Source organism: Ambystoma mexicanum, chromosome 12 (genome assembly GCF_040938575.1).
Source record: "Ambystoma mexicanum isolate Mex_15411 chromosome 12, UKY_AmexF1_1, whole genome shotgun sequence".
In the NCBI taxonomy this organism is placed as follows: Eukaryota; Metazoa; Chordata; class Amphibia; order Caudata; family Ambystomatidae; genus Ambystoma; species Ambystoma mexicanum.
The window spans coordinates 18,451,537-18,477,933 of NC_090936.1; the positions used below are offsets into that span (position 1 = coordinate 18,451,537).

Sequence of the window (26,397 nt, forward strand, 5' to 3'; positions counted from 1 at the left end):
GCCCCACAGTTATTGATTACTCAAGGCATATTACTTTTGGACAGTAGCCAAATTAGATAATCCCAGAGTTTTCACAGAGGAAATTTGTGCCTGGATTTGTGACATGGTGTGCAATGTGTTACACACATGAACAGAAATTGGTAGACTTTTTGACCATCAATATGGCGATGATGAATGTGCACCACATGTCTCCTCCACCACAACTGTCAAGATATTACTCTAGAAAGTGTGGGCAGGGAAAGGTGAGGGTATAAACTAAATAATTAGGGCTATAAGCAAGTGGGACAAATCAACTTCCGGAGCACCAGTAGTCCAGGGATGAATATTGGTTTGTAAAGCATCAATCAGACCCGCGCCTCCAGTACACTAGAAGGTATCTCAACAGACTGGAAAGACAATCAAATTATAAACCTCCTAGTCCAATTTTGGTTACATGGATGGACCGGCAGGCTTATCTCTGCAGGGTCGTGGACCGTTGGCTAGTTGCAATACAGCGAAAATACAATTAGTACCCAGTGATAAAAGGGACTGTCCAGTGAAGGTTGTATAAAAATAACTACTTTATTATTATTCAACAGACAATTCTAGCACACTACAAATTACAACCTGCCCTGTATAGGAATGCACAGGACAGGCAGCTTCAAGAAGGAAAGGGGATGCACTCTGGATGCTGACAGGAGGGTAGTTGGTAAAGTAATTAAATCGCAATAGTTCAAGGATACTTGGTTTCAGCAGAAAGGGAGCAATGGGTAATAAAATATCACTAGGTACCTTCGGAGAAGGACCAAGTGGACAGAACCACAATGTACCTTGTGCTTGAAGAATATCTTGGTACTCGACAGTGTAGAGTCAGTTTCAGGGCGTTCTGCAGCTTCTGTGACAAGTTCAAGATGGGAGACAGCTGCAGGTATCAGGCAGCAGGCAGTTTGACGAGTGAGACTAGACGGACGGCTGCAGGCTGGCCAACACAGCTGCGTGTGATCAGGAATGGTTGTCTCAGTGCTGGTTGGCAGGTCTGAAGCACTGGTCGAGGCGTCTCAATGACATTCATGTCTGTGGATTGACAACAGTCAGTGGTGCAGTCGGTTGCAGCTCAAGGGGCTCGACTGGTTCGAAGATGTCCTTTAAGATGGACACAGGTGCATGCTTGTCGATGCACTCCTCCTAGATTCTTCACTGGGCTTGTGTTGTCTTTTAAGGTCGACGGCCCAACGCTGAGGAGGGCGTTTGTCAACAGACTTGTCCTTGGTTTGGTTCAAAGAGTCACTAGCACTTCCCATCTAGGAAGCTTGCTTGCAGAGCCTAGCAGGGCATGCTGTATGCTGGCTGGGTACAGGTACTCGAGCTGCCTGAGGGTCCTCTGGATTCAGCATCTCCCTCTGTTCCCTGGGAGATGTCTAGGGGAGGAATCTTGCTTCCCTCTTTGGAACTCCTGGCCTTCCTTCACTGGCGGAAGCTGTAAGACAGACTGTACTTTCAGCCAGGGTCCAAATGAGTTCTTCTTGTTACTACTTGCATAGTCTTCAGATGATCTGCCAATAGAGGGGCTCAACCCTCTTAAATCTGAATGGGCCCCAGTGATTGTTGTAGGCTAAACCTACCTTAATGAAGCAATCCTGGGTCCCCACCAACAATCGTCTGTTATGCATGAGGTCATAAACAGAATGCTTTGCAACAGAAAAGGTAAAAGGTCGAAAACATTTACTACTATGTCCCACCCATCTTCCTGTCTGTTGTGGAACAAAGGGTCTCTCTGGTTAATTGAGCTCTATGTGGTTCCTAATTAAAGGCTGGTCTCCCTTGAAGTTGTGGTGAGAACAGACTTTCTGTTCCTATCAAATCACATACTCCTACCCTCTGAATGGGGTTCCCCTGCAGGGTTTGTTATGACCGGCTCTTGGTCATAGGGTTCACTCCAAGGGACACTCAGGATACACAGGCCAGGTACGCATAGTGGTTACTTTATTAGCTTCTTAGGTTACAGGATCAGATGTCAACAAGTCATTAGGAGATAAAGAGGAAAGGGACAGGAGCCCACTGGCTCCCACCACCCAGGCTCACATAATCTAACTGCCTGGGTTATAACCCATTCAACCCCAAACATTCTAATCTCACACTCCAGACTCACAGCCTACATTCTGATGGTGACATCAATCCTGGCTCAGCACACATGCAAGTATAAGAGCCAACCCTAACACCTCCTTTCCTACAACAAACAAACACACCTCAAACACACACTTAGAGAAAGCAACCCTAACACCGTTGCCTACAGTAAACACATGTACCAGACATGACACTTCACTGCCCTTGATACTGAGGGGCAGGAGCTGGCTTCAGGTTGACACAGTGCATATCTAAGGTTGTTGTGGTTTTTCCTGGCTTTAGGTAGCCTCTGCAGCTAGGCACCATGTTGGCCTGTTCGAAGTATACTCCATTAGTATGCTCATTATATTTAATTGCTGCCACCATCCTGCAGGGCCGACAAAGGATAGAGCAGATCCCTTGGAGCCTTTGTTATTTAATTAGGCTGACCATGGCAGGGGGAAGGTTCTGCCCTGCCCTTTTGAGATGCCTTGATGTACTCCTGAGTGTCACATTCCAACTAAATGTGACAGGAAGTACTGCGCCTGTAGGCTCTGTCCACCCACAGTACATGGGTATATGTGTATGTCATGCAGTGAGCATAGGAAAATGTGTGAATATTAGCCCCACACATTTTCCAGCGGTTGACCTACCCTCCTTCAATTTCATTTAAAAATTTTAAAAAATACCCAGGTCAATGCACATCCACTGTGCGGATGGTCGAATTCTGCTTGGAACGGAGATCACACCAGCCATACAACTCCAAAGACCATGGTACGTAGAACCACTGAAGACCTCCGGTATCTATACCTACACTACATCTGAGGACACAGGCCGCAGGCATGACCAACCACCCAGGCACCATAGAATGCAGCTACTGCTATGCTTTCCAGTCTAGCAGCACACAACTGTACAGACTGAAAACACCAGACGTACCTCTACCACTAGCAAACAGCGACTACCAACAAAAGAAATTCATTATAGCTGGCCACACATCGAATCTCTCAACAATAGCTCTATATCGCAACCTCCAACAGCAACCTCCCAGGTGCCTGGAAGATTGGGCTGCTTAGTCGAGCTAAGCCAGCCACCCAAGCCCTAGACCAGCAAAAATGCACACATGCACCTCCTAAAACGAAACTTCTAGAACTTCCCTTTACACACAGACTACGGTCACTGAGGGCGTTTCAATCAGGAAAAAGCGCATTAAGGCCATATAAATGTGGAAAGAGCGCTATATAAATAACCAAATACAATACAGTAAGGCTACATATTGAAGGAAGGAAGAAAGAAAGGAAACAGAAAGTGAACAAATTAACAGCTACATAAAAACTAAAAATAAATATTCTGTCTTTTTAAATGTATAGAACATTTTATTTGTCCTCTAGGGACTTTGCAATACTATTCAAAATCTTGCACCATATGCTTTCAAATACAGTCCTACTGCCTTTGCCACTGCTGACTTAATAAACTGCCTGGACCCAATTAAAAATATAGGTCCATCAAAACTAAGCAATGAAGACAGCTCTATAAGGATCTGAACTTTCCTATATATATTGAATACATACTAATAGTGTTTATGGTCTTCCCATAGAAGTAACGATATTCTGATTAGTCCAGGCTAACTTTTGAAAATGTTTTAATTTAATATTTGGTAGGTCAGGCAATCATGCCTCCCGGACTGGGCATAATGGGTGGGGGTAGAGGAGGCCCGGGGGGAGAAGGAAGTGATGCTGTGTGACTACTGAAGAAAATGACAAAGTACCCCATGATGGATGAAATAACATAGTATGGTCTCTCGGCTTGAATCAAAAGCACACGTGCCAAAGTATGGCTAGATAATTTGGATTATTAAGATACTGTTGTCTGATTAGTTCACTTGTGTATAAGAAAATGCACACAAAGAAAATGCATAAAGAAATTAGACACTAATTTCCCGCACAAGCACTTTGATTTCCAAGGCAAAAAGGGCTACTCGTAAGTCTTCAGCATGGCACCGCTGTCTGATGAGGCTGTATCCTAGCATGCATTTATGTAAATGGATCAGGATTATACAAGTATCATTAGACATATACACAATCACAATTACTATAGATGACATTTTCTAAATTACAAAGTTTGAAACAAATTAAAATACATAGACGCTTAAACAGAAAGGAATGTACACTACCTAAAATTATTTGACGAACATATTTAAATGTATAGAGTACAGAAGTTTCACCTCTATACAAAAATTCCCTTTCTCAATACAAGAAAATCTTATAACCCAAGCAAGTTTTCTTTATGGTCGCAGGGGCAGTGTACAAGAGAGATTTTGGTGACTCCAAATTATTTTGCACAACCTACTCCGCCATGCCTCTTTTTAAACCCAGACCATGAACCATTTACTTCTAGTTCTTGTAAGAAATTCAAACTCAATTTCAGGAGAAAAGGATCTAATTTTATTTTGACAATTCATACATAATGCTGTGGCCAGCCTGGCTCTTAATACTCAAATGTTGCAGTAGTTCTATAGATTTTCTTCCTGTACACTCTAGACCCCAAGCCATTGATTCGAATTTTTTAATTTTAATTCCAGATATCCCCTATAATGCTGCAATATCCTCTGAAATATTCCTCTTCGGGTTTTTCACCCTCAACATGTTCTTAATAACCTTAAGGAATTCTTTAGTCCATGGCTAAATGTCCCCATCTAATTCACCAGGTAACATTCTTCTAAAGGTTTTAAGGTCCCTGCTCGGGAACATTTCATAACCTACCAGTAAACATATCGGCGATCATTTTAAAATGTATCCTAGGGATGCTATTTTCCAATCTAATCCAATCAATACAGGAAGATATTCGGAATATCCCCCTCCAGATAAACCTAATTTAGATTGGCCAATGCCACATTTTCATAATGTAAAGCAACCACACCATATGTTAATAATGGAGCACTCTTTATCTCAATACGTAATCAATGGTTTACATGAGTGTGTGACAAACCTCTCTTGTAGAACGATTCCAGGATAACACATGGCCTTTTTTATACACAACTTTTGAGACTTTCATTTATGAGTCTATAGAACATTTGAAATGGTTATATCAATGTCCCACATTATGGACATTTTATGTACGATTGAAAAGGTCCACAATCCATGTTTTGCTGGTTACAGGGATTAGGAGCAATTAGTTTGCATCCAAGCCTGTGAAGACAAATTCATGATCCGCTAGTGTCGTCAGGGCACGTGGTACTATAAGGTTTTCTTTGTTATTACCCATTAGTTCAATGCAGCTCACAGCTTTCACAGTTGTGTCAGATTTTAGTGAACACAATTCTTCAATCGTGCGGCTTGTTTTAATGTTATAAACTCTTGTTTGGAGTACATTTGTCTCCACGTTCAAGGCAGCTGCCGTGATCACAAGCCAGGCACTATGCCGCACGTGTGCACTTATACACATCTGCACTACCAGCATCTCATCTGTTAACATCCTTCAAATAGGCAGCAAAAGTGTCAGCAATAGAATCTACCCCGTGTACACATTTACTTACCCACCGGATGAGAAACCTCTGAGGGCACAATTCAGTTTTGGTCCCAGAAATACAGGGTTTACTCTCAGCCCGGTTTTCTAAACACTCATCTCTCTTAATCTTACTTCTCTGCCGCTTTTGGTGCCACAGATCACGCTCTTCTGTCATCTCTCTCTTCATTTGATTTTCCGGGGTCCGTCCCCTCATGGTTTCCTTCATATCTATTTAATGACTCTTATGCAGCAACATGGGCTGGTAAGTCTTCTGCTTCCATTTCTCTTATTAATAGGGTTCGGTGCTGGGTCCCTTTCTTTTCTCCCTCTCTATATTTCTCTTGCTTCTATTTCCTCATTTTGGGTGTCTCACCATTTAATGCGGATGACACCCAACTTTTCCTTTCCTTTTCTTCTTTTACTTCCGATGTACACGCTACTTCGTCTTCTTGTCTTTTGCCCATTAAATCTTGGATGGCTGATCACTATCTTGGTCTTAACTCAGGAAAGATGAAATGTCCCTCCCCCCGGCATCGACAACCCCCCCCACCCCACCTTCTCCACCGGCTTCAATTTAGTTTCCTCCTTTTTTGCTTCCGATTGCTCTTTCTGCCCATAATCTGGGTCTTTATCTAGAGTCTGAGCTCTCATTTTCTTGTCATTTCTTTTCTGTAGCACTTAGCCCCATCCTGGTCCATAACACCCTTAAGCTGAAGCACGAGGACCTACAACCATCCCTCCTCACTGCTCTGAACTCCCATTTACCAACCTCCAGCCATTCAGCCCATGGTTTGGCACCCCAATATCATGCATGGCTGCTCCATGCCCTGGACTTGCATGTTCCTCTCAGAACCAAAATTCCAAAACCCCATAAAACCAACAACTCCTGGTTCACAGAGGATCTGGTTCACTTGCGTAGAGAAAAAAAGATCCCTCGAACAACTTTGCAAGAAAAAGCACTCACCCAAGAGGTGTCAGGCCCTCACTACATTGTCCCTCAAATAAAAAAAAGCAGTCCTCACTTGCAAATCTAACAGTTATAACGACAGAACTGCCAATGCCAGCTCCAATAGTAAGGAATTATTTGCAATCCGCCAGGAACCGGAAACATCCACCCACCTCTCCAACCCCCGTGGGCATTACGCGTGCCGACAAAGCCTGGTGCACCACAATTCAAAATGCCGTCGCCCACAAAATTGTATCATTACTCTCTAAAATCAATGCTAAAAAAGCCCTACTCGCCAGTAAGTCACAGGTGCTCGACCCCATCACCCCCTCCATCCATGCGCTCACTAGTAACATCCCCTCTTTCACGTTCAGTAAAATCTCAACTGAGCAAGTAGCAGCTACTATCAGAAGACAAACATCTAACTGTAAAGGTGACTCTTGTCCAGCCCACATGGTGAAGCTCTTCGCCCCCACGCTTGCACCCATCATTACTGACTTTGCCAATGCTTCTTTCACAACAAGTACTCTGCCCTCCATTGATCAAATCAGCTAAGGTCACTGCTCTATTACAAAAAATCATCACTGAACCCCGCTATTCCCACTTACTACTGTTCCATCATCACTGTACCCTTCTTACAAAAAATCCTTGACCGCCTAGGCTCAAGTGCAGAAATTCCATCAGCTGCTTGGCAAAAGGCAATCTGACTACCGCCCAAAGCACAGCACAGAAACCACCTTATGGGATTTAAAAATACAAATGGACTGTATTCGGGATTCGGGCAACCTAGCGATCCCGCTCCTCCTTGATCTCTCTGCGACCTTTGATTTGGTTGATCACAATACTTCCACTTCTGCCCGGGAAGCCACCAACTAGATAAAATCCTTCCTAAGTGGTCGTATTACGTGTGTGTGTTCTTGGGAGATTTTGCTGCCAATACCATCCCAGCTCCGCTAGGTGTCCCACAAGGCTCCGGCCTCTCGCCTACCCTTTATAATACCTATACAAAACCCCTGTTTGATCTGCTTAATTCCAGAGGAATCATCTACACCAACTTCGCAGACGACACTCCGATTCTAGTCCTGCTCTCTGTGGGTTGTGACTCTGGCACCGCAATAATTAATACTGTATACCACACTATCCAAAATTGGATGGCCACCCGCAATCTATGCCTGAATGTCCTCGTCATTGGGCTCCCCACATTGGATGAGACACCCGATTCCACATACTCACGTTTCAGCATAGGCAGCTCTGCTATTTTGGTCTCGAAGCATATAAAAACCTTAGGGATCGACATTGAAGCCAACCTTTCTATGAACAGACATGTTAATGCCCTTGCTTCCTCCACAGCCTGCACTGCTAACCTCATTTCCTTGAGCAGGAAGCTTCTCTGTCCAAGTAACTGCATCACCCTTGCTTGAGCCCTTATCCTCTCTAAACGTGATTATTGCAATGTCCTCCTCATGGGTCCATCCAACGCCAACTTGCGGCAATTGCAACTTCTCCCTTCTCCAAAACAAAGCTCTTCACTCTGCTCTCGGCCTCAAACACTCAGACCACATTTCTGATGCCAGACGAGAAGCCCACTGGCTCCCGTCAAAGTTGGTATAGAATTTAAAACATTATCCATCATGCATCATTGTGTGCACAACCATGCACCCCAATACCTCAATAATTCCATCACCCAAATCACCCCTGCTCGCAAACTCCGATGTAACCTGAGCATCTCTCTGTTCATCCAAAGATTCAAGAGAAAAATGGCCGGTGGAGTTAGATTCAGTTCTGTGTAACAGCTCCCACGCTATGGAACACTCGACCTTCTCACATCCACAATGAACAATCGCTCCCCGCCTTTAAAAAAAGAAACCAAAACCTGTCTGTTTGACAAATACGTGTAACAGTCTCTTGTAATCTTCTGTCTTGACGTGATGATGTATTTAGACTTTTCACTTTTATGCTGTACTAACGGCGTGATAGCCTAGGGTCCAGGCGTTGTCAAAAACGTAAAATACATTTCTCTCTCGCTCATGTCGCTTTCATCCATTTAACATTTGCAAGGCTAGACCGTTTCCTACTTTTAATGCTGCTTACGTTTTAATCTTTTCGTCTATTTTACTGTTCTAGTACTCTTTGTTCTTCCTGGTTCCCAATTGGCTCCTCTCAAATCCATCTGCTCGTTTTCCGCCCTCTCTTTCACCTCGTGATTCTATTTCCTCGTCTCTATCATCTCTTGGATGGCTGCCTTTTTACTCTCGTCTTAAATGCAATGTTCTTTGTAGGATCTTTAAATCTCTTTATAATCTAGCTCCTCCTTACTGTTCAGCTTTTGTGTTCCTTCACGAACACTCCTCTCCCAGTCTCTTTTTCTCTTAAACGTTCCACGTCCTCCCTGTGCGCAGTCTCGCTTTCGCTCATTTTCTTTACTGGCTCCTTTACATAAAAACACGCTGCCTCTTTCTTCGCGTTCTGTATATTCATATTTTGTCTTTCCATTCTCCTGTTAAAGCAAATCTTTTGTAGCTGACTGCATGATATTGTAAACCACTTTTTATGTACTGCATTGTGACAATTGTACAGCGCTTTGGTGTATAGCGATTAATAAATATAAAATAAATACAAACTAGGGTTCTAGTTATTCGATGTGCATTTAGAAATAAGCATCAAGACAGGACATTCAGGGCAGAAGTCGTGATGCTTACCTTGCTGGCCAGGGATTTCAGCTTTCCCAGTATGGACGGTTTATTGGAGTACACAACCTCATCGTCGTTGTCGTCTCCTTCCATGATGGCGCAGCTGTCTGCGGCAGGCAGCTCGCACTCCTTCGAGTTGGCCGTCATCACCAACTTGGAATATTTATATTCCAACCTATGGGCAAAATGAAAAGATCATAGGTCCTCTGAATGCAAATGTCTGCTACGCACATTACACAGCCCACGTGCAATGATGCTACTTCGGGACGTTTCACAATCTGGTATTTTTTTTCAACAATGTCTCTGGGGACACCTTCCCCTATTGGGCTGAAATTCACCTGCATAATCCCATTTCGCAGCTCCCCCCAATCAAACCCTCACCACGTGCACCCATAAAGCAAACATAAGGCCCGGAGGATAGCTCAGGGGCAACGTGTTTGTCTTGGAAGTAACACCACGCAGAAGGTTCAAATCCCAGGCCCAAGCTTGGGGACTAGTCTACAAGTGCATTATAAAAGATTAGTCTGTGCCCCACTTCCATACATACGCCTCCCCAAGTCCATATACAGAGTACCGCCCGCCCTTCCACTATCCAGCTGTGTCATTTCCGGTTGTGTCATTTCCTGTTCTGCCCTACGACCATCCTCAACAGCAAGGTTTAAATCTGGGAAGAGGACCAACGTTAGCTGAAGTATGCAGCACTTGCTAAAACACCAAAATACAATAAAAACAATTAGGATGTAGAGGCCAAAGTTGCCCCTTCAGGCAAGCGACCGCCCCAAGACATTACGTCATATACTAGAGCCAGAATACCCAGCGGCAAAGGACGTCACCACTGTCGACTGTCCATCTGATGGAAGCCTTGCTATGAAAAAGGAAAACTCAAATTTACAGTGGCTGCCTCTGCTCAGCTGGAATAAATAAACGCAAAGCTTGGCCAAGGCCGTCAAGTGTTTGCAATGATCTCAAGGAGGAACGGACTTGCTCTCCACCTTTGATCTCTAGAAAACGCCTCGAGTCTGCATCCCGGAAGACCTAGGCAGGATTGCAAATCAGCAGTGTCCAGACCCCATCCTTAATTAGGAATTCTTGAAGCGCCTGGTGTCATTTCGAAGAGAAAGGACTCCCACGCTGATAAACAGCAGAGGAGAAGTGGCCTCTGGTTAGGGCGTCTTCACAAAAAAGCACATTTAGGATCGAAAGGAGTTGGTACCAGAAGATGCATAAACCAGAGGACTAGAACCGTATGACAAACCAAACATGCATGTAATGAGGACCGTATGACAAACCAAATATGCATGTAATGAGGAGGTTCTAGCCGGTAATTGCAGAATTACGATTTACACGGGGTAATCGGAAGTGAAGAAAGCTCGGTGGGTTGGGATAGGAAGGTGAGGGGGGGATCCTTTCCCTAGCATATGGAGCTTGAGTCTTGCTTTGAAGAGTTACACCAATGGGATGGCGTTGATGGCCGAGAGGGGGTGGTGCAGGGGGTGCTTTCAGTGGTGTGGGGTGCAAGTGAGAGAAGGTGCAGGATTGGGGAGTCGCGTGCCTGCTCACACCATGAACGTTAAAGCGCACAAATTCACACCAACCTGTGACCACATAAGAAGGTACGTCACTGGAGATGCACAAATTGAAATCTAGCACCCCCAGGGGAATTACTGCTGGGGAAATGAAGCAAAATTCAGGAGTAGAGCCACAATGCACCCAAACTGGTTTAAGATGAACACACAAACCTAGCAGCTATGCCAGAGTGAAAAGCATGTTCCCAAATGTATTCATGCATTAAAAAAGAAAAAATGTAAATATTACTTTACACCCTTGATCATTTGAAAAAAAATATTTTCTGAAATGGTTACAAATAAATTGCATTCTGGCAAATACATATATAATTCCAACTTCTAAAAAAAACATCTCTTCAAATGTTAACTTCCTGCCAAAGTTCTCAATCGAGTGCACTGGAAACTATGCCTTTCCTTCAGGTTTTCTTCAAAGGCGACACTAGATGGCAGCCAAGAATCAGGGATCAGGGTATTGGCTGCCTGCAAAATGCGTCTGCTTTCTGACGCCAGAAAAAGTGTGATGCTAAAAACGAGCAAAACCAAAAAGTGAATTCCTCAGGCGATAAAAAGCGAACTAAGGCGCCAAGTAGTCTTTTGAACCTTAGAATAAGGTATAGGTTGTGTGGCGAGCCAGGAGGAGGACGCAGACACTCTTCAGGACATGGTCCACTGATTTTTTATTAAATTAAGATTATAAGGCCTTCCTTTCCCTGTCTGGACGAGTGAACCCTGCCTGTCTTACTAAGGTGCTCGTCCGTCATGTGGGAAAGTCCAAAAGAAAAAAGTCTGCTGTCCAAACAAACCTAACTGACACTACCACTATGAAAACCAACGTAAAACGGGAGAATGACTGCCTTCTCCGGAGGGTACTTCCATTACCAATTGATAGTGTTCTTGCTTAATACACCACCCTTGTGGCTTCATGCATTTCCTTTGGAAATTCTTCAAGAGGACTACTGGCTGTTCCAGTGCCCTTGGAAGTCAGATTTGGAGATTTCTGGAGGATCTGTTGTTCAGGTTACGGATGTCAACATATTCTTGGCAAATCTTTTTCTGATAGACGTTCTTCCTCGATTATTATAATTCAGCTCCTCTGTGCCTACCTGCTATGGCATATATTTTACTTGGTTAGTTCTTCTGATCTCTGATTCACAAGTTCCACTCTCTTTAGTGTTCTGATCTGCATGTACAGAATGTGGAATGCTTTGCCCTTTCTCCAGGGTGTTGCTTTCGCTTCAAGCTTAGATTATTAAATGGCTATCTCTTGAGTGACAGTCTTTAAAGTTGCTTAACTTCCATTTTAACTCTGTCTCGCCATTTCTAGTAAGAGGAGTTCTTTGCACAGTATAGCAATCGCCTTAGCTCCTCCCGTGACTCCCGTTCCCCCCGTTACCTTCAAGTATGCTGGAGAATGTTCTCGGGAGTCTTGTACCTCAAAAGCCCCCCTTCCTGGTCTCGACCTGCCATCGTCGTGTCTCGGTCAGCGCTCTGCTTTGGGCCTTAATTTCCCCGTTCATTATTTTGGTATCCCGGTGAGGGACTGCATACCGTACTATAATGCATCTCCTGTGGTGTTGGCAGTGGTTGAAGTATGGGGTCTGGGGGGCGGACAGGAGTGGTGCGCCGCCACTTTTTAAAATTAAGGTTTACTGTTCCTATACTTTAATTTTAAGAAGACACCTTTCCGGAATAGTTTTGTTTTAAAGTGTAGGAAGAAGCTGAAACTTGCGCTTCAGTGCACTGCACTGAACGTTCCCTTGAACAGCAGGTGTGTCTGTTTGGGGGTTTGGATTGCACATGGTAGGAGATGTGGTGATTGCGTTTGTACTGGTGGCAGGCCAGCAGGGGGCACAGTTGCACTACTTCTTTTCGTACAGTTCGACCACTGGGTGTTGGCAAAGTTCTGTGGCCCGGCTGCCCACCACGGCCACTCTGTGGTCTCCTCACCACTGTTCTCTGGGCTCCAGCCCTTTTGGTTTCTCCTTACGCCCCTCTGTAACGTTGAGCGAGTTGGAAACTCACACGCCTCCTGGCCTATGTGCTTCTCTCTCGCTGGTACAGAGGTCTAATATGTAGCTCTGAGTCCTCCCGGGTGTACGTATACATTCCTCTACCTCCAGCTCTCTCCCTCGCTGGGTGTTTCATAGCTCTGGGTCTTCCCATGCCTACATATGGACTTCTCTTTCTTGAGGTTTCTCTCGTCAGGTGTTGCTGAGCCTACGTTCTACGTACTCGTCCCAGTGGATGGGATATTTTTTATTTAAAGTGACATGTTGATCTTCTTGATAATAACAGCTATTGAGTTTTTCTTCATCCCAATCTTGATCTTTTGTAGTTTCTAGCATTGTAGGGCATACCTTGTAGGCCATGGTATGCACAGTTGTAGAGAGTACCTCTCACAAACTGGAGTCCTTGTCCCCAAAGCGGTGAGTCTCTCCCAGTTAGGTCCCACTTGCCTTGAACCCCAGTGAGGGTGTTGAGGAGGGTGCACTGCTCAATAGCCTCACAGCAGGGGGCTCTCCCTTGGGGAGAAGTGGTGAATTCCCTCGATTCAGCACAGTTGTCATTGAAAAATAATTGCCCATCTACACATTATTGCCGGAGGTTAAGTCGAACACTAAGTTGGGGAAGATTAATTATCAAACGCAATAATGGCCCTTTGTTAAGCTTTTAAGGCTTTTAGCTCACAGAGACGTGCAGCAAAATAGTTAAATGTTTGTATTGCGGGGAAACCAATGAGACACGGGCAACATATTCATTTTATGAAAACTGAACTAACAGTAAATGTCACATTTTCAGTTTCATTGCAGTTTGTGGATTTGGGGAACTGAACGTCACAGGCCCCTTTGGCGTTACACAGCTGAAGAAAATTGCGAGCTGCTTGTTAGGCAGGTGCACAAGTTAAAATATTTGTAATTTGTTCTATTCCGTAGACTATAGATACAGTGCACATGTTCCGATTGGCTTAGAACATTTGGATAATGGAATTAATGTGCAAACTAAGCTTTACAGAGCTGGGCCTTGGGCCTTATGGCCCCTGAAGATGAAATTAAAGCCCTGTAATAATAATGTCAAGTACGGCCTGAGAGTGGCGTCTATAAAGCCATTGAAAGCATATCTTCTATATTCGTATATAGAGGTTTTTAGTGTACAAAATCAGCCCGAGCAGTTCAGGGAATTGGCCGCATGAAAGCTCAGTAGTCTTGGGGAGTAGCATTCTAGGACCCAAAGCTCGTCCACGAACAATGCTCTGAACAGTCCAAGGATTTTAACTAAGCAATAAACCCGGACGAGTGCTGGCTGTACAGGGTCAGGTAATGCCCCAGGGCCGAGTTATAGGCCTGATTGAAGCCCCCAAAAACCCCACCCATTTAAGTGAGGTGGGGATGGGTTAGGGATGTGGAAATTGTGGTTTGAGCGAGGGGGGCGCTGGGCACTGTGGGAGCGCACTTACCCACATCCCGGCAGGTAAAATGGTGGTCTCCCGCTTATGAAGATGCTCCAAATGGGGGCTTTACTATGAGGTAAAGACTGCGCTGTGAGCTTCCCGATTGGCTGAGAGGCTGCCACACCCCACCTCATCAGGATGCTAATGAAGTATATCAACTTCTAGAGACCTCAGGATTGATGGAATCCATGGGGTACACCTCAGGGGTTCATTTGCACAGACTTGGGTCTTTTCTTGCGCTCCCTGCCTAGATAAGGTTCTCGGTTTGTAGCTTGAAGGTCAGAATTGCAGAGGCTGGCTAGGGATGTATAAGCAGATGCTATTTTCTTTCAGTCACAGAGCAAGCACTTCAACCATCCCAGAATGCATTTAAAAAAATATAATGAGAACTACAAAATGCATTTAAATTTAGATTTTTCAAAATAGTTCCTAATGAAGACTCCCTTGGGGGGCGGTTTGGGTGGCCAAACACCTTGGGCCAAATTTTTGTGAACTGGGTTCTATTGGAATTTTACACCCCATCATTAAAGGGGAAAAGCATTCTGGGCCCCTACGGCGACCTCACCAGGCATGTACCCGGCTTGAACCTTACTTTTTGTTCTTCTTCCAGAAGCAGCAGGTCAAAGCCCCAAGGATTACGGCTATGAAGACCCCGACGGAGGCGCCCGCTTTCAACCAGAAGTCAATGGATTCACAGGGGGCGGTGGTGGCTTTTGGCAAAGAAACGCCTTTAACACACTGTTTCGGGTCCTTCCACATGTACACTGTTTCCTGGTAAAAGAGAACAACAGTTATGATGTGCCTTTTACATTTACAAAAGCCAACATATAACTTAAAACAGAAGAAAGGTGCATTGAAGACTATAAAACAATTATGTATGCATCATGTGACGGCATCATGAAGCAAGACACAGACAACAGACTTAAAGTTCGAAATAGAATCATTTATTGAATCAAAATGACAGGATGACAGAAGGCCCAACTAATCTTATGCGAAGGTGGGATTTACCCTACTCGAAAAAAACTAAGGATAGTCTGAGTCAAAGAGTTCAATTTAAAAGTCTGTGTGTCCAAAACCTATCCTTGCCCTCACAACTAAAGATAAACAATGTGCAGGTATGTGAGAATTGAAAGGAATGGTGATCCACACAAAGTTCTGAGCTTTTCGAGCTCATAGCTTCCTTTTCAGCTCCCCTTTCCCAATTTCAGGAAAGTTCAACTAAAGTCTCAAAATTACCTTTTTCTGCTCAAGGTAACACAATTCAAAACACAGAGGCCTTGAGGCTCCATCCCCAAGACAGAATGTGTAGTTCATTAACTCGCAGGGTTCCCTTCCCCTTGATTACCAACTTGTCTCACAGGTTCAGTCATTCAGAGGTTCAACACAACTCTAGGTCCACTTGACCCTCCTTCTGGCTTGCTTCAGAAGTTCATTTGCAGTGCATTTCTTTTGTTTTTTTTCACAATGTCTTTGAGTTTTCATGGTTCAGGATTCACTGGTCCAGGTGCAGTTGACAAACCACATGGTCCACCCATCACAGGTCGCGCAACCTGTATCCCCAGGCCCTTCTGCCCACACAGGTTCTTCTATACCTGCTCCTGTATGCAAAGCTAGTTTCACTTTACTGCTCTTTGTTGGGCTCCTGGCTTCACATGCAGGTTCACACTTTTCTGGCTTCTACTGTTCAGCCCCTTGGCTCTGCCATAATGTGTCACACACCTCGTCCAGTCTTTGGCCTTGCCGTACTGCATTTATTTTTAAAGTTCACTTTGTAGTGGTTTTGTTCATATCCCACTTTTCTAGGGCACTGTTTCACACTTGCACTCCTGCACTCCTTCACTCCTTCACACTTGCACTCTTTTCCATATGTGACTTACACATGTGTGTTTCCTCCTTGGCAGTTCCTTGCTTTGCCCATTGAAGTTTTACTCCATTTCACATTATAATAAGCTTAATTGCCCAGTGCCATTTAGTTTGATATTCAATGGATATTTGTTAAGCTCAATTTCAGGTTTCCATTTAGTTCAGTAAATATTATGCATTCACTTTGTTCAATTTCATATTTTCGGTAAATGTTACCTAACTCACAGCCTGCTAGGAACGCCCTGTTTACCAAGTGCCTTTCCTTGACACTCACCGGTCTCCTGCCTTCTTCGGCCGTCGATGAACCAGCTTCTGCAGTTCCTGCTTGCTCACCGGGACTGTACATGCGGATTGCTTTGCCGGCTCTGCACTGAAGCGGATGGCATCCTACTCCCTGATAATTCCGCAGCCCCGGCTGCTGTTATCGTGTCACAGAGACTCCCTCCCTGGGCTGCTGGCCGGCGTCCTCGCTCCTCCACAGGTCCCACCACAGTTTCCTCCTGCGAAAGCGGGTCCCCTGCTGGTCCTCTCCCCATAGGCCTCCCTGCTTCTTCTCTTGGTGTTCTCTGCCTCTCGTTTTATACACCTGCAACCGACTAACATTCTTAATTGGGTTTGCCTGACCACAATAAAGGGGACATGCCTCACTCTCCTCAGACTTTGCAGGCATCTTCCTTGCCCCAGTGCCAGAGTGGTAAAACGAAAGTATAATGTTCATTCCGCTCAGTCTCCTCTTCTTCTTCTTCTTCATCATCATCCCAGTACTTTTAAAGGTTGAATGGGGGAAAATCAGGGCAATAACCCATAAAGGTCAGGGGAGGTTTTGGTTGGACATAATTATGGAAAGGGGCTACCATGTCTCGCCTGAGGGCCCCTTCCTCTTTCTCAATCTCCTTCTGCATCTTCAAGACCCATCATTCTTCCTGACGCTACTCTGACCAAAGAAAATGGGTTAACAACATCCCACAAAGGCTTCTGGGACTATGTGTTCATTACAGAATGGGAAGGGGGGGGGGGGGAGTACCACATCTCCCTCAAGTCTGTCCTCTCCCCAATCCCAAAGCACCCTCCACCCAGGTGACCCTCCCTGGCTTCTCCAACCCCAGGGCCGGGATCCAAAGGCAATGGACTGTCCCTGGTAACCAGAGAAGGAGATCCAAGGGGAGTAGATGTGAGGGCACCCCCAGGTTTCTCACACTCACCATCATTCAAAAACAACTGGATATTGTGACTCCATTTCTTATTTAATTTTCCGTCTTTCTTTGATTGCTCAGAACAAATCCATTCACAACTGTATTGAGCAGAGCACCCAGGGGGGTGCTAAGGAAGTTACAAGAAGGGTGGTGGGCGGGGGGGGTTGCTGGAGGAGTAGAGGGTCCGGCTTGAACTTTACTTGCATTCTTGGTACAATCTTGATATCCCAGAGATGGTACAAAGGAGGTCTCTGTTTGGGGTAACACCTTTGCGAGCTGCCTGTTCTGGTAAAGGTTGACGGTCACAGTGCTGCCCCTATATTGCACATTATAGATATGGATTTTGTTGTGAAACCTCTAGATAAAGGTCGGGGTGGGCATTTACATAAAGAATGTTTAATTTATACTGCAGATTGACTACTGAAAAGGGTTCAACCCCTTGTTTGCAGTATGTTGTCGATGTGGCCATGCCACCAAGACAGGGGCTGCAACATATAGCCCTCTTCAGCCCTGCACATCAAATTCTAAGGTGTGGGGGAGGGGGGGAAATGTCATAGGAGTCATAGTCCACAACATTTGGACTGAAGTGCCAATTCTAAGGTTGTTAGACGGAGACTTCTACCTCCTTCCAGCATCTGTACCAGAAGTGACAGATGAGGAGGAGGAGGAGCTATGATGAAAGAAGCTCCACCCGTGACCGACTAGCACTTCCCCCATCCACCTTCCACTAAGCCAAGCGGCAGAAACCACTACTGAATTAGTGAGTAGGGGAGGATTCTGGGAGGTGGGGGTAGCAAAGCTGCTACCGCCGCCAGCGCATGGCCGCTGGCAGTAGTCAAAGTGTACGAAAAGAAGTAGTGGAACTATGTTCCCTGCTAGCCTGCACCCACTCCCCACAAACCCCATCATCACGTTCCCTCTCACACACAATACACACACCCAGACATTTGCACTTGCTGTTTAAGGGAACGTTCAGTGTAGTGCACCGAAAGGGCAAGTTTCGACTTCTTCCGACACTTTTATTTTAAAACTAAACCATTCCGGAACAGTTTCTTTTTAAAATAAAAGTATAGGAGCTGTAAAAGGTAATTTAAAAAAGTAGAGGAGCACCGCTCCCGACCGCTCCCGCTCACTTCGACCACTGGCTGCTGGTAGCGCCCACCCACAACCTTCTCCGAGGCATCTCTGATCCCATCCGTTCGGTAATGCAGGCCTGGTTTTGTGTTCAATAGTCTAGCACAGGATTTTATTGAAGGATATTGAGGCGCAGAGCTATTTCCCTCAGTTAACCCAGTTGCCAATTTAAATATTTATTTTAATAAAAACACAGGGAATTCCAACTACCTCTTTTCACAGATCAATCTACACTAGAGGTCCACTACCTTTCGCTCCTCAGACTACAACTCCCATCAGCCTTCGCCAGTACAGTCTATGGCTAGGGATCATGGGACTTGTAGTCCACAGCACCGGGAGAGCTACAGGTTGCAGACCCACGCTTACACAATTGAGATCTTCACTTTGCATCTGTTCTGTGGATGATGATATTGACGCATCTTTCATTTTAGAATATGTTAACAGCTCCTTTCCAAACATCTTTTGGCCAGCACCCTTAAGGACACACCTGAACCCCTTCTTTGCAGGACTGCTCAATCTCGTGGTAGTCATTGGGTGTGCACATGGGGCAGGCATCTGCACTCTCCCACAGGAAGTAGAACGTGCAACCATCACAGGTCCCTGCTGGGCAGTTTCTGCAGAAAAATGTAAAACATATACATAATTAGGTTTGCTTCCTGTGTAAATGCTGACAAATCTATGTAGCCTAGTGCTGAAGAACACTTTTCAATAACTTTATGATTGTGTGGGTACAGGGCTCAAAGATAAATAATGATTGCTCTGTTTATTTATTCATATAGCGCACCTAACCCAAAGGTATCTGGGCACATTACTTGAAGAACACAATGTTGTTACAGACACAAAGGGCACCTATTAACGGGCACCTATTTCCTTCATCATTCACTGGCCTATATCTCAGCAAGCCGCCAGCCAGTGCCTGTCAGATTATGCAACTCAGTGCTTATGTCCCTGGTTTCCTGGAGCAAGTCGCCCTGATAGACTCCCTCTGCCGACTGGCTGGTGGTACCCGTTTCTTCCCCGATCACAAAATGGCTGCCACTTTGTACAACCTTCTAAAGAATTGCAAAGGCTTGTTTCCTGCGAGTCCCCATTAAAATGGGGACCTGGATTTAGAAGTCCAGCGTGACTCCAAAACAAAACCGTGTATAGCTAGGTAGCATGGAAGAAAATAAAAGAAGAAAAAAAGGGAAAAAAAAAAGTAAGAAAAAAAAGAAAAGAAAAAAAGACTGTCATAAATGCTCCTGGTCTACCGGGGAATCCAGGTTGTGAGATCCAGGCATCCATGAGCAGATCTGATTGGGTGTTTAAGTGCTAAGGGCATGCGTGTTTGTCCCGAATTCCCATAAGTAATCATTGTAGGCTCCACCCACTCCCACACTGGTGGCTGGGATCACTCTGAACCCCATACCAGGAATGTTTGGTCTGGTGACCATTCCCGACTGGATGGCCGCACAATGTTCGAATGGTGCCGCGTGTGTGATTGACAGTCGAGTGTGCACGCAGCCACTAAAATGTGTGCAAGTTTAGGTGAATCTGCAAACTCCTTTGGCAAACAATGACAGGAATCCCAAAGCAACTGGAAGAAGGTCTTCCTCCAGGCAGACAAAGTCATGAGCTCTACACTCGCACAGTGATGTGCTGCAGGGACATCTATGCGCCGGACCTCATCCAGAACTAAAGGGGGCCCCGCCGATGGTCTCTTCCATTGGTGGGCACAATCCAGTTACTCTTCATGTACTCCAGGTGTCATGTGGAATAACCCTTGCAGACACTGAACTGGCCTCACTCCAACAATCCTGCAACACACCAGCCGTAAGTCATGTTCAACAACAGTGCTCCTAGAGTAGGATCAGACGGTCAAATCACGTTTATTATACGCCACTAAAGATTACTAAAATTGATGTCAACGTGTAGCTCCCATCATGCAGAATTTGTAAATCTTGCCTGGCGTTGCTAGAGGATCCAGGCTTTTGGGGTCAACGTCTGGGAGAAAGTTGCACTCATCACAGGCTGATCGCTGCCAGAGGGGCCTGAAACCACTTTTGCTGGGCTAGCGGCGTCTAATGCCAGTGAGTAGATGGGGATTGGGCGCAATGGAAATGTAAAAGATTTGTAGCTAGCAACTGTTTGGGATTCTCTGCCTGAGCTGTTCGAGAAGGATTGCATAAGCTCATCTGATGATTGGGCCCATCCAGGTTGAAAATATATCACAAGCAAGTTGCTACGGACAGCCTATTGCTAATGAACCTTTGCTACGACCGAATGCAGACAAAGCTTGCAGCTGTCATTTAGAGAGAATGGGTGCTAGGTGTAGAGGAGCAGGTAGGCACTTTATCAGTAGATCCCACCCCCTTACGCCATCATACTGGAATAGTCAGAGAAGAGCAGTAAATGGGACCCCCGTTTTGTTCCCATACCGCATTCAGTGTACGAGAGACGCTATCACTCAGACAGCCATACAGAATGTACCCTCATGTTAAGCCAGTGGAAGGATTCCACGTAGAAGAATGCCAGCAGGCACCATTGGCACTATGGAGCGTTCAGTTAAGCTTGACAACGACCGTGAAGTGATATCATAAAGAAGATATATGAACCTATGTTGAAACAATATGAAAGTACTTAGGAGTAACAACGCAACTGAAGCACTAAGAGACACATGTACCTAAAATCTAAAGTAATCATGACTACAAAGCAGAGGACGTTACTTACTGATCAATAACTGTAAATACGCAGTAACGGAAGGTAGATAGGAAACAAAAAGTATATATAAATGTGGCTAGGACGGCCATTATAGGAAAATGAATAACGACTCATGTCTGATTTAACCAAGCTACCTCACAGACAGACTAAGGGTGTAGAATCGGGAGACGCAGAAGAATAGTCCCGTGTGCAGAACCGACGATGAGTCAAGGTTGGGCCTGAATAAAGGATGCTATTTTAAAGGTATAAGCACAGAGCATAAAGGGAGTTACATGGATATGCTCTGAATGTGGGATATTCCTCATAGATTTAATAAGAAGAAAACATCTGCAAGAGCCAACAGTTGGTCAATCAAAAGTGCACAAGGTTCATTTGAGATAGAGTGAGCAAGTCTCTAGAGGCCAAGAGGAGCAAGTGCATCTAGCATAATTAGTAGAAAATAGAAAGTCGAAATGGACACATTTGTGGTTTACTAACACGTGATTTCAAAGAAGAGAAAATGGACTATTCATTAAGCCTCAGATGAAGATAGTGGTGTGCTTACAATCCCTTGAATGTTCCAGGCCAGTCAGTAGTCAACAAGGTCAACTACAAAAGGAAGACTTTGGCTTACATCCGGCTGATGAGAGATGATGGCCTAATTGGGAAAATGGGGAGTAGTCTGATGGAATCAAACACCTACATTTCGTTTCACTGACGTGCCGCTAAAGAGTCGAAAGTCCAAGGTTGGGATTGCATGTGGGTTTGAGGGACAACCTAACATACAACATTGCATAGACCAATCCACTGACAGTTTGGCCATTATAATCAATACTATACGTATTAAGAGGAGGTTCGAGGTGTGCCCTACAGATAAGGGATAGCCAATGATGCCCTAATCCTTATATGTTCCATAAGTATTTATTTTTGTATTTTATTTATTTGTAAATCGCGTCCGAGCCCTGGGGCAACTGGGTGCTGAATCTTACATGTTGCACGGGCATAAACTGTACAAAAAAACTAAGAAATTACACATGCATAAAATATACAGACAATCCAGGCTATTAACATATATGGTAGCAAGATACAGATTATTATACAGTGTGAAAACAGCTACATATATACAGGCAGTGGCAATTGGATAAAGGAATTTATTGTATTGTTTTTTATAAAGCGGATGGATTGTGGTCCTGCTCGTAGGACCAGGCTTTAACCTTGCTGCGGAATTGAACGAAGGATGGTTCCACTCTTATGGAGATGGGTAGAGCATTCCATTTCTTTGCGGCAAGGACTGGGAAGCTAACTCGGCCTGCGCGTTGTTGGTTGAATCATGGGATGACCACACAGTGTGATTGCGCTGTTCTAGCAGGTCACGTCGATGTAGGACGTGAGAAGGTGTCAGATAGGTAAGTGGGGGCCTGGTTGTGGAGACACTTGTGGATGAGTGAGAGTGACTTTAGGTCTATTCTGTGCTTAATGTTGAGCCATTTTATGTTCCGTCTGGTTGCGGTGATGTGCTGTTTCCTGGGGATGTTACATGCTGATCTGATTGTATTATTTTGCATGACTTGCATTTGTTGATATTTTGTTGGGATGTGCCCAGGTAGAGCGCATTGCAATAGTCAAGCTTAGATAATACTAGGGCTCTTGCTACTGAAACGCAGTTAGTGGTGTTCAGGTACGGGCGGCAGGCTGTAACAAGCCTACATGCATAGGCTGTGAAGGATGCTAATGCATTAGTCTGTCTCGTAAATGTGAGTGCTGAGTCAATGTGGATTCCTAAAGTTTTCACACCGTGGCTACTTTGATGGTGTTACCCTCGATGTTGAAGTAGTTGAAGAGGGTCCCTAATTTGCTCCGTTTAGATGGAGAGCCAAGGAGGAGTAATTCGGTTTTGTCGTCGTTTAGACATAAACCGTGCTTCGCCATCCAGATTTGAATGGTGCTGCAAATATCATTAAGGGTTTGACTATCTGCAGCGTAGTCACCAGTGATGGGGATGAGCATCTGGGTGTCGTTTGCGTAATAGGGGTTTGGTGAAGACATGTAAAGAGTTGGGGATGCACAAAACCCTTGAGGGACTCCACAAGTGACCGGTGATGGTAAGGCAGATGCAGAAGGTGCAAAGACCCTCATTGATCTGTTGCCAAGGAAGGATTTCATCCAGGTGTTGGCTTGGTCTGAGAAGTGTGCGGCAGATGACCGATGTCTACATAAAATATCATGATTCACTAAGTCAAATGCTGCTGATAGGTCAAGTAGTAGGAGTAAGGCAGATTTACCCTTGTCTTTTAGGATCTGAATTTGTGTCTTACGTCAATGAGCGTGTCTAGGTCTGAATCCTAACTGTCTTAGTCCTAGCAGATTGTTTGCTTCTAGGTAATGCTGTATCGGGAGGTAGGCTGCACGGTCCAGTATTTTTAACAAGAATGGGACAGTTGTAATCGGTCTATAATTAGATGGGTTGTTTGAATCTAGTGAGGGTTTTTTTTAACAGTGGGAGTACCCGGGCATCTTTCAGATTGGTGGGGACAGTACTGGAGGCAAATGATGCATTGATAAATTATGTGATGAAGGGGGGGCAAGTTCATTGGCTGCCTCCTTGGTAAGCATGGCAGGGCATGAGTCACCCTGGCAATAACTTGGTTTGAGTTTAAGTATAACCATCTTCACTTCTTTAATAGAGAGATGCTTGAAGTTGAATTGTGGTATATTAGGTAGAGGGGGAGAGGGCAGGTCCTGAGGGATAGCATTGTTAATGAGTTTTTGTTTTGGTTTTTATCTTGTTTAATAGCATAGTGATTTTATCTTGGAGAGCATTCTGTATGTTAGTACACCATAAGGTGTCTTTCGTACAGCTACAGGGGTAGGAGATTCCAGTTCTTTAAAAATGTTAAATAATTCCTTAGTACTGGAATTCGCTTTGGCTATGCGATCACTGAAGCTGTCTTTTTTGCCTACACAATGGCTAATTTGTATAATACAGCTACACAGTATTATAAGTAAATATGTTCCCTTAAGCAATCCCTTCCCTCGATAGGTTTTGTATTTTGCCCTGTATTATGGCGTCATAGATGACGCACATTGGGGTATAAGACCTTTGAAAACAGGGCGCAAAACCCAGCAGAGCCGTCTACCTGGGATTTGCCAATAAAGAGACAGCACAGAGTGGATGGCGGTATGCAAAATGCGAAGTAACCCACCTTTATTGAAAGTATGCAAAGCTGGGGGAAAAAAAGGAAATTAACAGCCAGGCTCACTCTCTCAAATTCTCCAACATTTGAACAGAAAACACAGCTTATATAATACAAATGAGTCATTCTGCTGTCATCACTGAGTTATGGAAACCTATCTCTACTGCTCATTGGTTTTCATTGCTAAGCTACATATAGTATCTATATGTCCCACCCTACTGATTGGGTAACTATCTCAGGTCCCACCCATAAAACATCCCATTTCATGTGCAATATCACCATTCTTGAACATTATTGGTTAGCCCAAAAACTGCTGCTGCAGTGAAAAAGGTACATGTTTATCGATTAGCATGTGGTCACACTATCCTTGAACTGGCTGCATGATGACATGTAAATGTAGATGCGAGGAGAGGACAAGCGTATCGCACCTTGGTCTTAATTAAATAAAACAGCCCATGTTATCCCAGCAATGTCATCTCCCAGTTTAAGAGTTTTGTCATTGCCCAAATTTCAGTTTTCTGGCGCTCCCTGTCTTGCAACAGTAAACGCACCCCCCTGTTCTTGACACATTATAAGTAACTATTATGAGTCTTTTCACCTTGACCATGTTTAATATTTTCGTCAAAGCAATTATTTTGTCATTTTAGCCACACTTGCACTTCTCTGTCATGCCTAGCTGATTGCTGAGACATTAATCTGTCAACTACTAGGAAATTTCCTGAGATGCTACGTTCATCTCGAGGACTTCAAATAGCCTGCTCTGTTGTTATTACAGATTTACTTTAATGTTGAATGCTTGCTTCCTAGACATTGATATCTTGTTCTGTTATGTGAACTTTGCCTCCGGCGTCGTCGGCTTTGGACATTCCTTTGAGGCAGCTATGTCCAGCCACTGTAGATTTATCTGAATTAACACTATTTGTTTCATTAGCGTGTGTTGCTGGGAGGCCGTCTTAAAGCTACAGAACTTTATTCTCTGCTGCGCTTGTGCAGTTTTAAAATGGCAACTGCTGTCACATTGTATTCTCTGCAGGACACATTTGCTTTGCTATTTTCCGGTTTCCTAGTGCATGCCTGTCACCTTATTTCCCTTCCGATGGGTAGCAGCAACCTCATCTACCTACACTTTTCTGCCCTACTTGTGTAGTGAGTTCCTATCTTGTGTACATGCTGTCCTGTTACCTAATCTATGCTATTTTAAACACACTCATTGTGCAAGCTAATGCCTTATTTGATCCCTACTAGTGTGGCCCAAAATAACTATTCTTTATAACAGCTGCATTACCAGGGCAGTTCAAAGCGCCATTTCAAATGTGTCCTTTCTCATCTTATCATTTTGTTTCCTTTGGTGGAAGGCAGGGGGTGCTTGAACATGCTCTCTAGTCAATAATTGCCTCACTACACCTTTGCATAATCAATCTTAGTTGCGAGTGTGCATGCATCAGTCTGATGTTTGCCAGGTCTCCCAACTTTATAAACTGAGAATAAACTAGTGTTTTGCCATATATTTTGAGTCTGTCTGGTTATGTGTTCTGTGATCTTTATTTGTAATTCTATCTAGCGTAAGAGACGCTTCTAGGAGCTAGAGCACATACAAGAGTGCAACCTGAACGGCATGTCACAAGTACAGACATGCAGGGGTGGTCATTCAGATGAGGGAGAGCATGTGGTGAAAGTTAAACCTCATGCACATGTATGTTGGGCATGCCATTCACATATAGAGAGTACCAGGCATGTCTGTGTTGCCCAACATGCATGCTACTATGTTAAAAGGCAATGCCTGGCCCAGGTCTCCCAGTGTCCTGTGCAAGAGTTTTGGGTGCCCCCTCCCTTCGACCCCCCCACCACACCCTCTGGACTGTGCATGAAGTAGACCAAGAATAAAATGCCATGCCACAATAGGCTTCCTTCAGCCGCCTCCTCCTGCTCCTCCTCCTCCCTCTCCTCCTCCTCCTCCCTCATCTCCGATTGTCTAATTGCCGTTCAAAACTGGTGGGCCACCACCGATCTTTGTACACCACCCCAATCCTTCCTTCTCACTCTGGCCGGCCTCCCTTGGCCCTCCTCCTACCGCCACCTCTGTGACTAAAAACCTTGGT

General features: G+C 44.7%; 1 protein-coding gene across 2 annotated transcripts in view; it reads right to left on the bottom strand.

Moving 5' to 3' along the window:
* Nucleotides 1-26,397, bottom strand: part of ELAPOR2 (endosome-lysosome associated apoptosis and autophagy regulator family member 2) — a 266,368-nt gene that overhangs the window by 32,525 nt on the left and 207,446 nt on the right. For both annotated transcript variants that reach the window (XM_069627825.1, XM_069627826.1), the window contains exons 19-21: nucleotides 18,913-19,039; nucleotides 14,828-15,006; nucleotides 9,232-9,397 (exon numbers count right to left, since the gene is read on the bottom strand). In XM_069627825.1, the coding sequence (XP_069483926.1) occupies nucleotides 9,232-9,397; nucleotides 14,828-15,006; nucleotides 18,913-19,039 (472 nt within the window). The remainder of the gene's footprint in view (nucleotides 1-9,231; nucleotides 9,398-14,827; nucleotides 15,007-18,912; nucleotides 19,040-26,397) is intronic.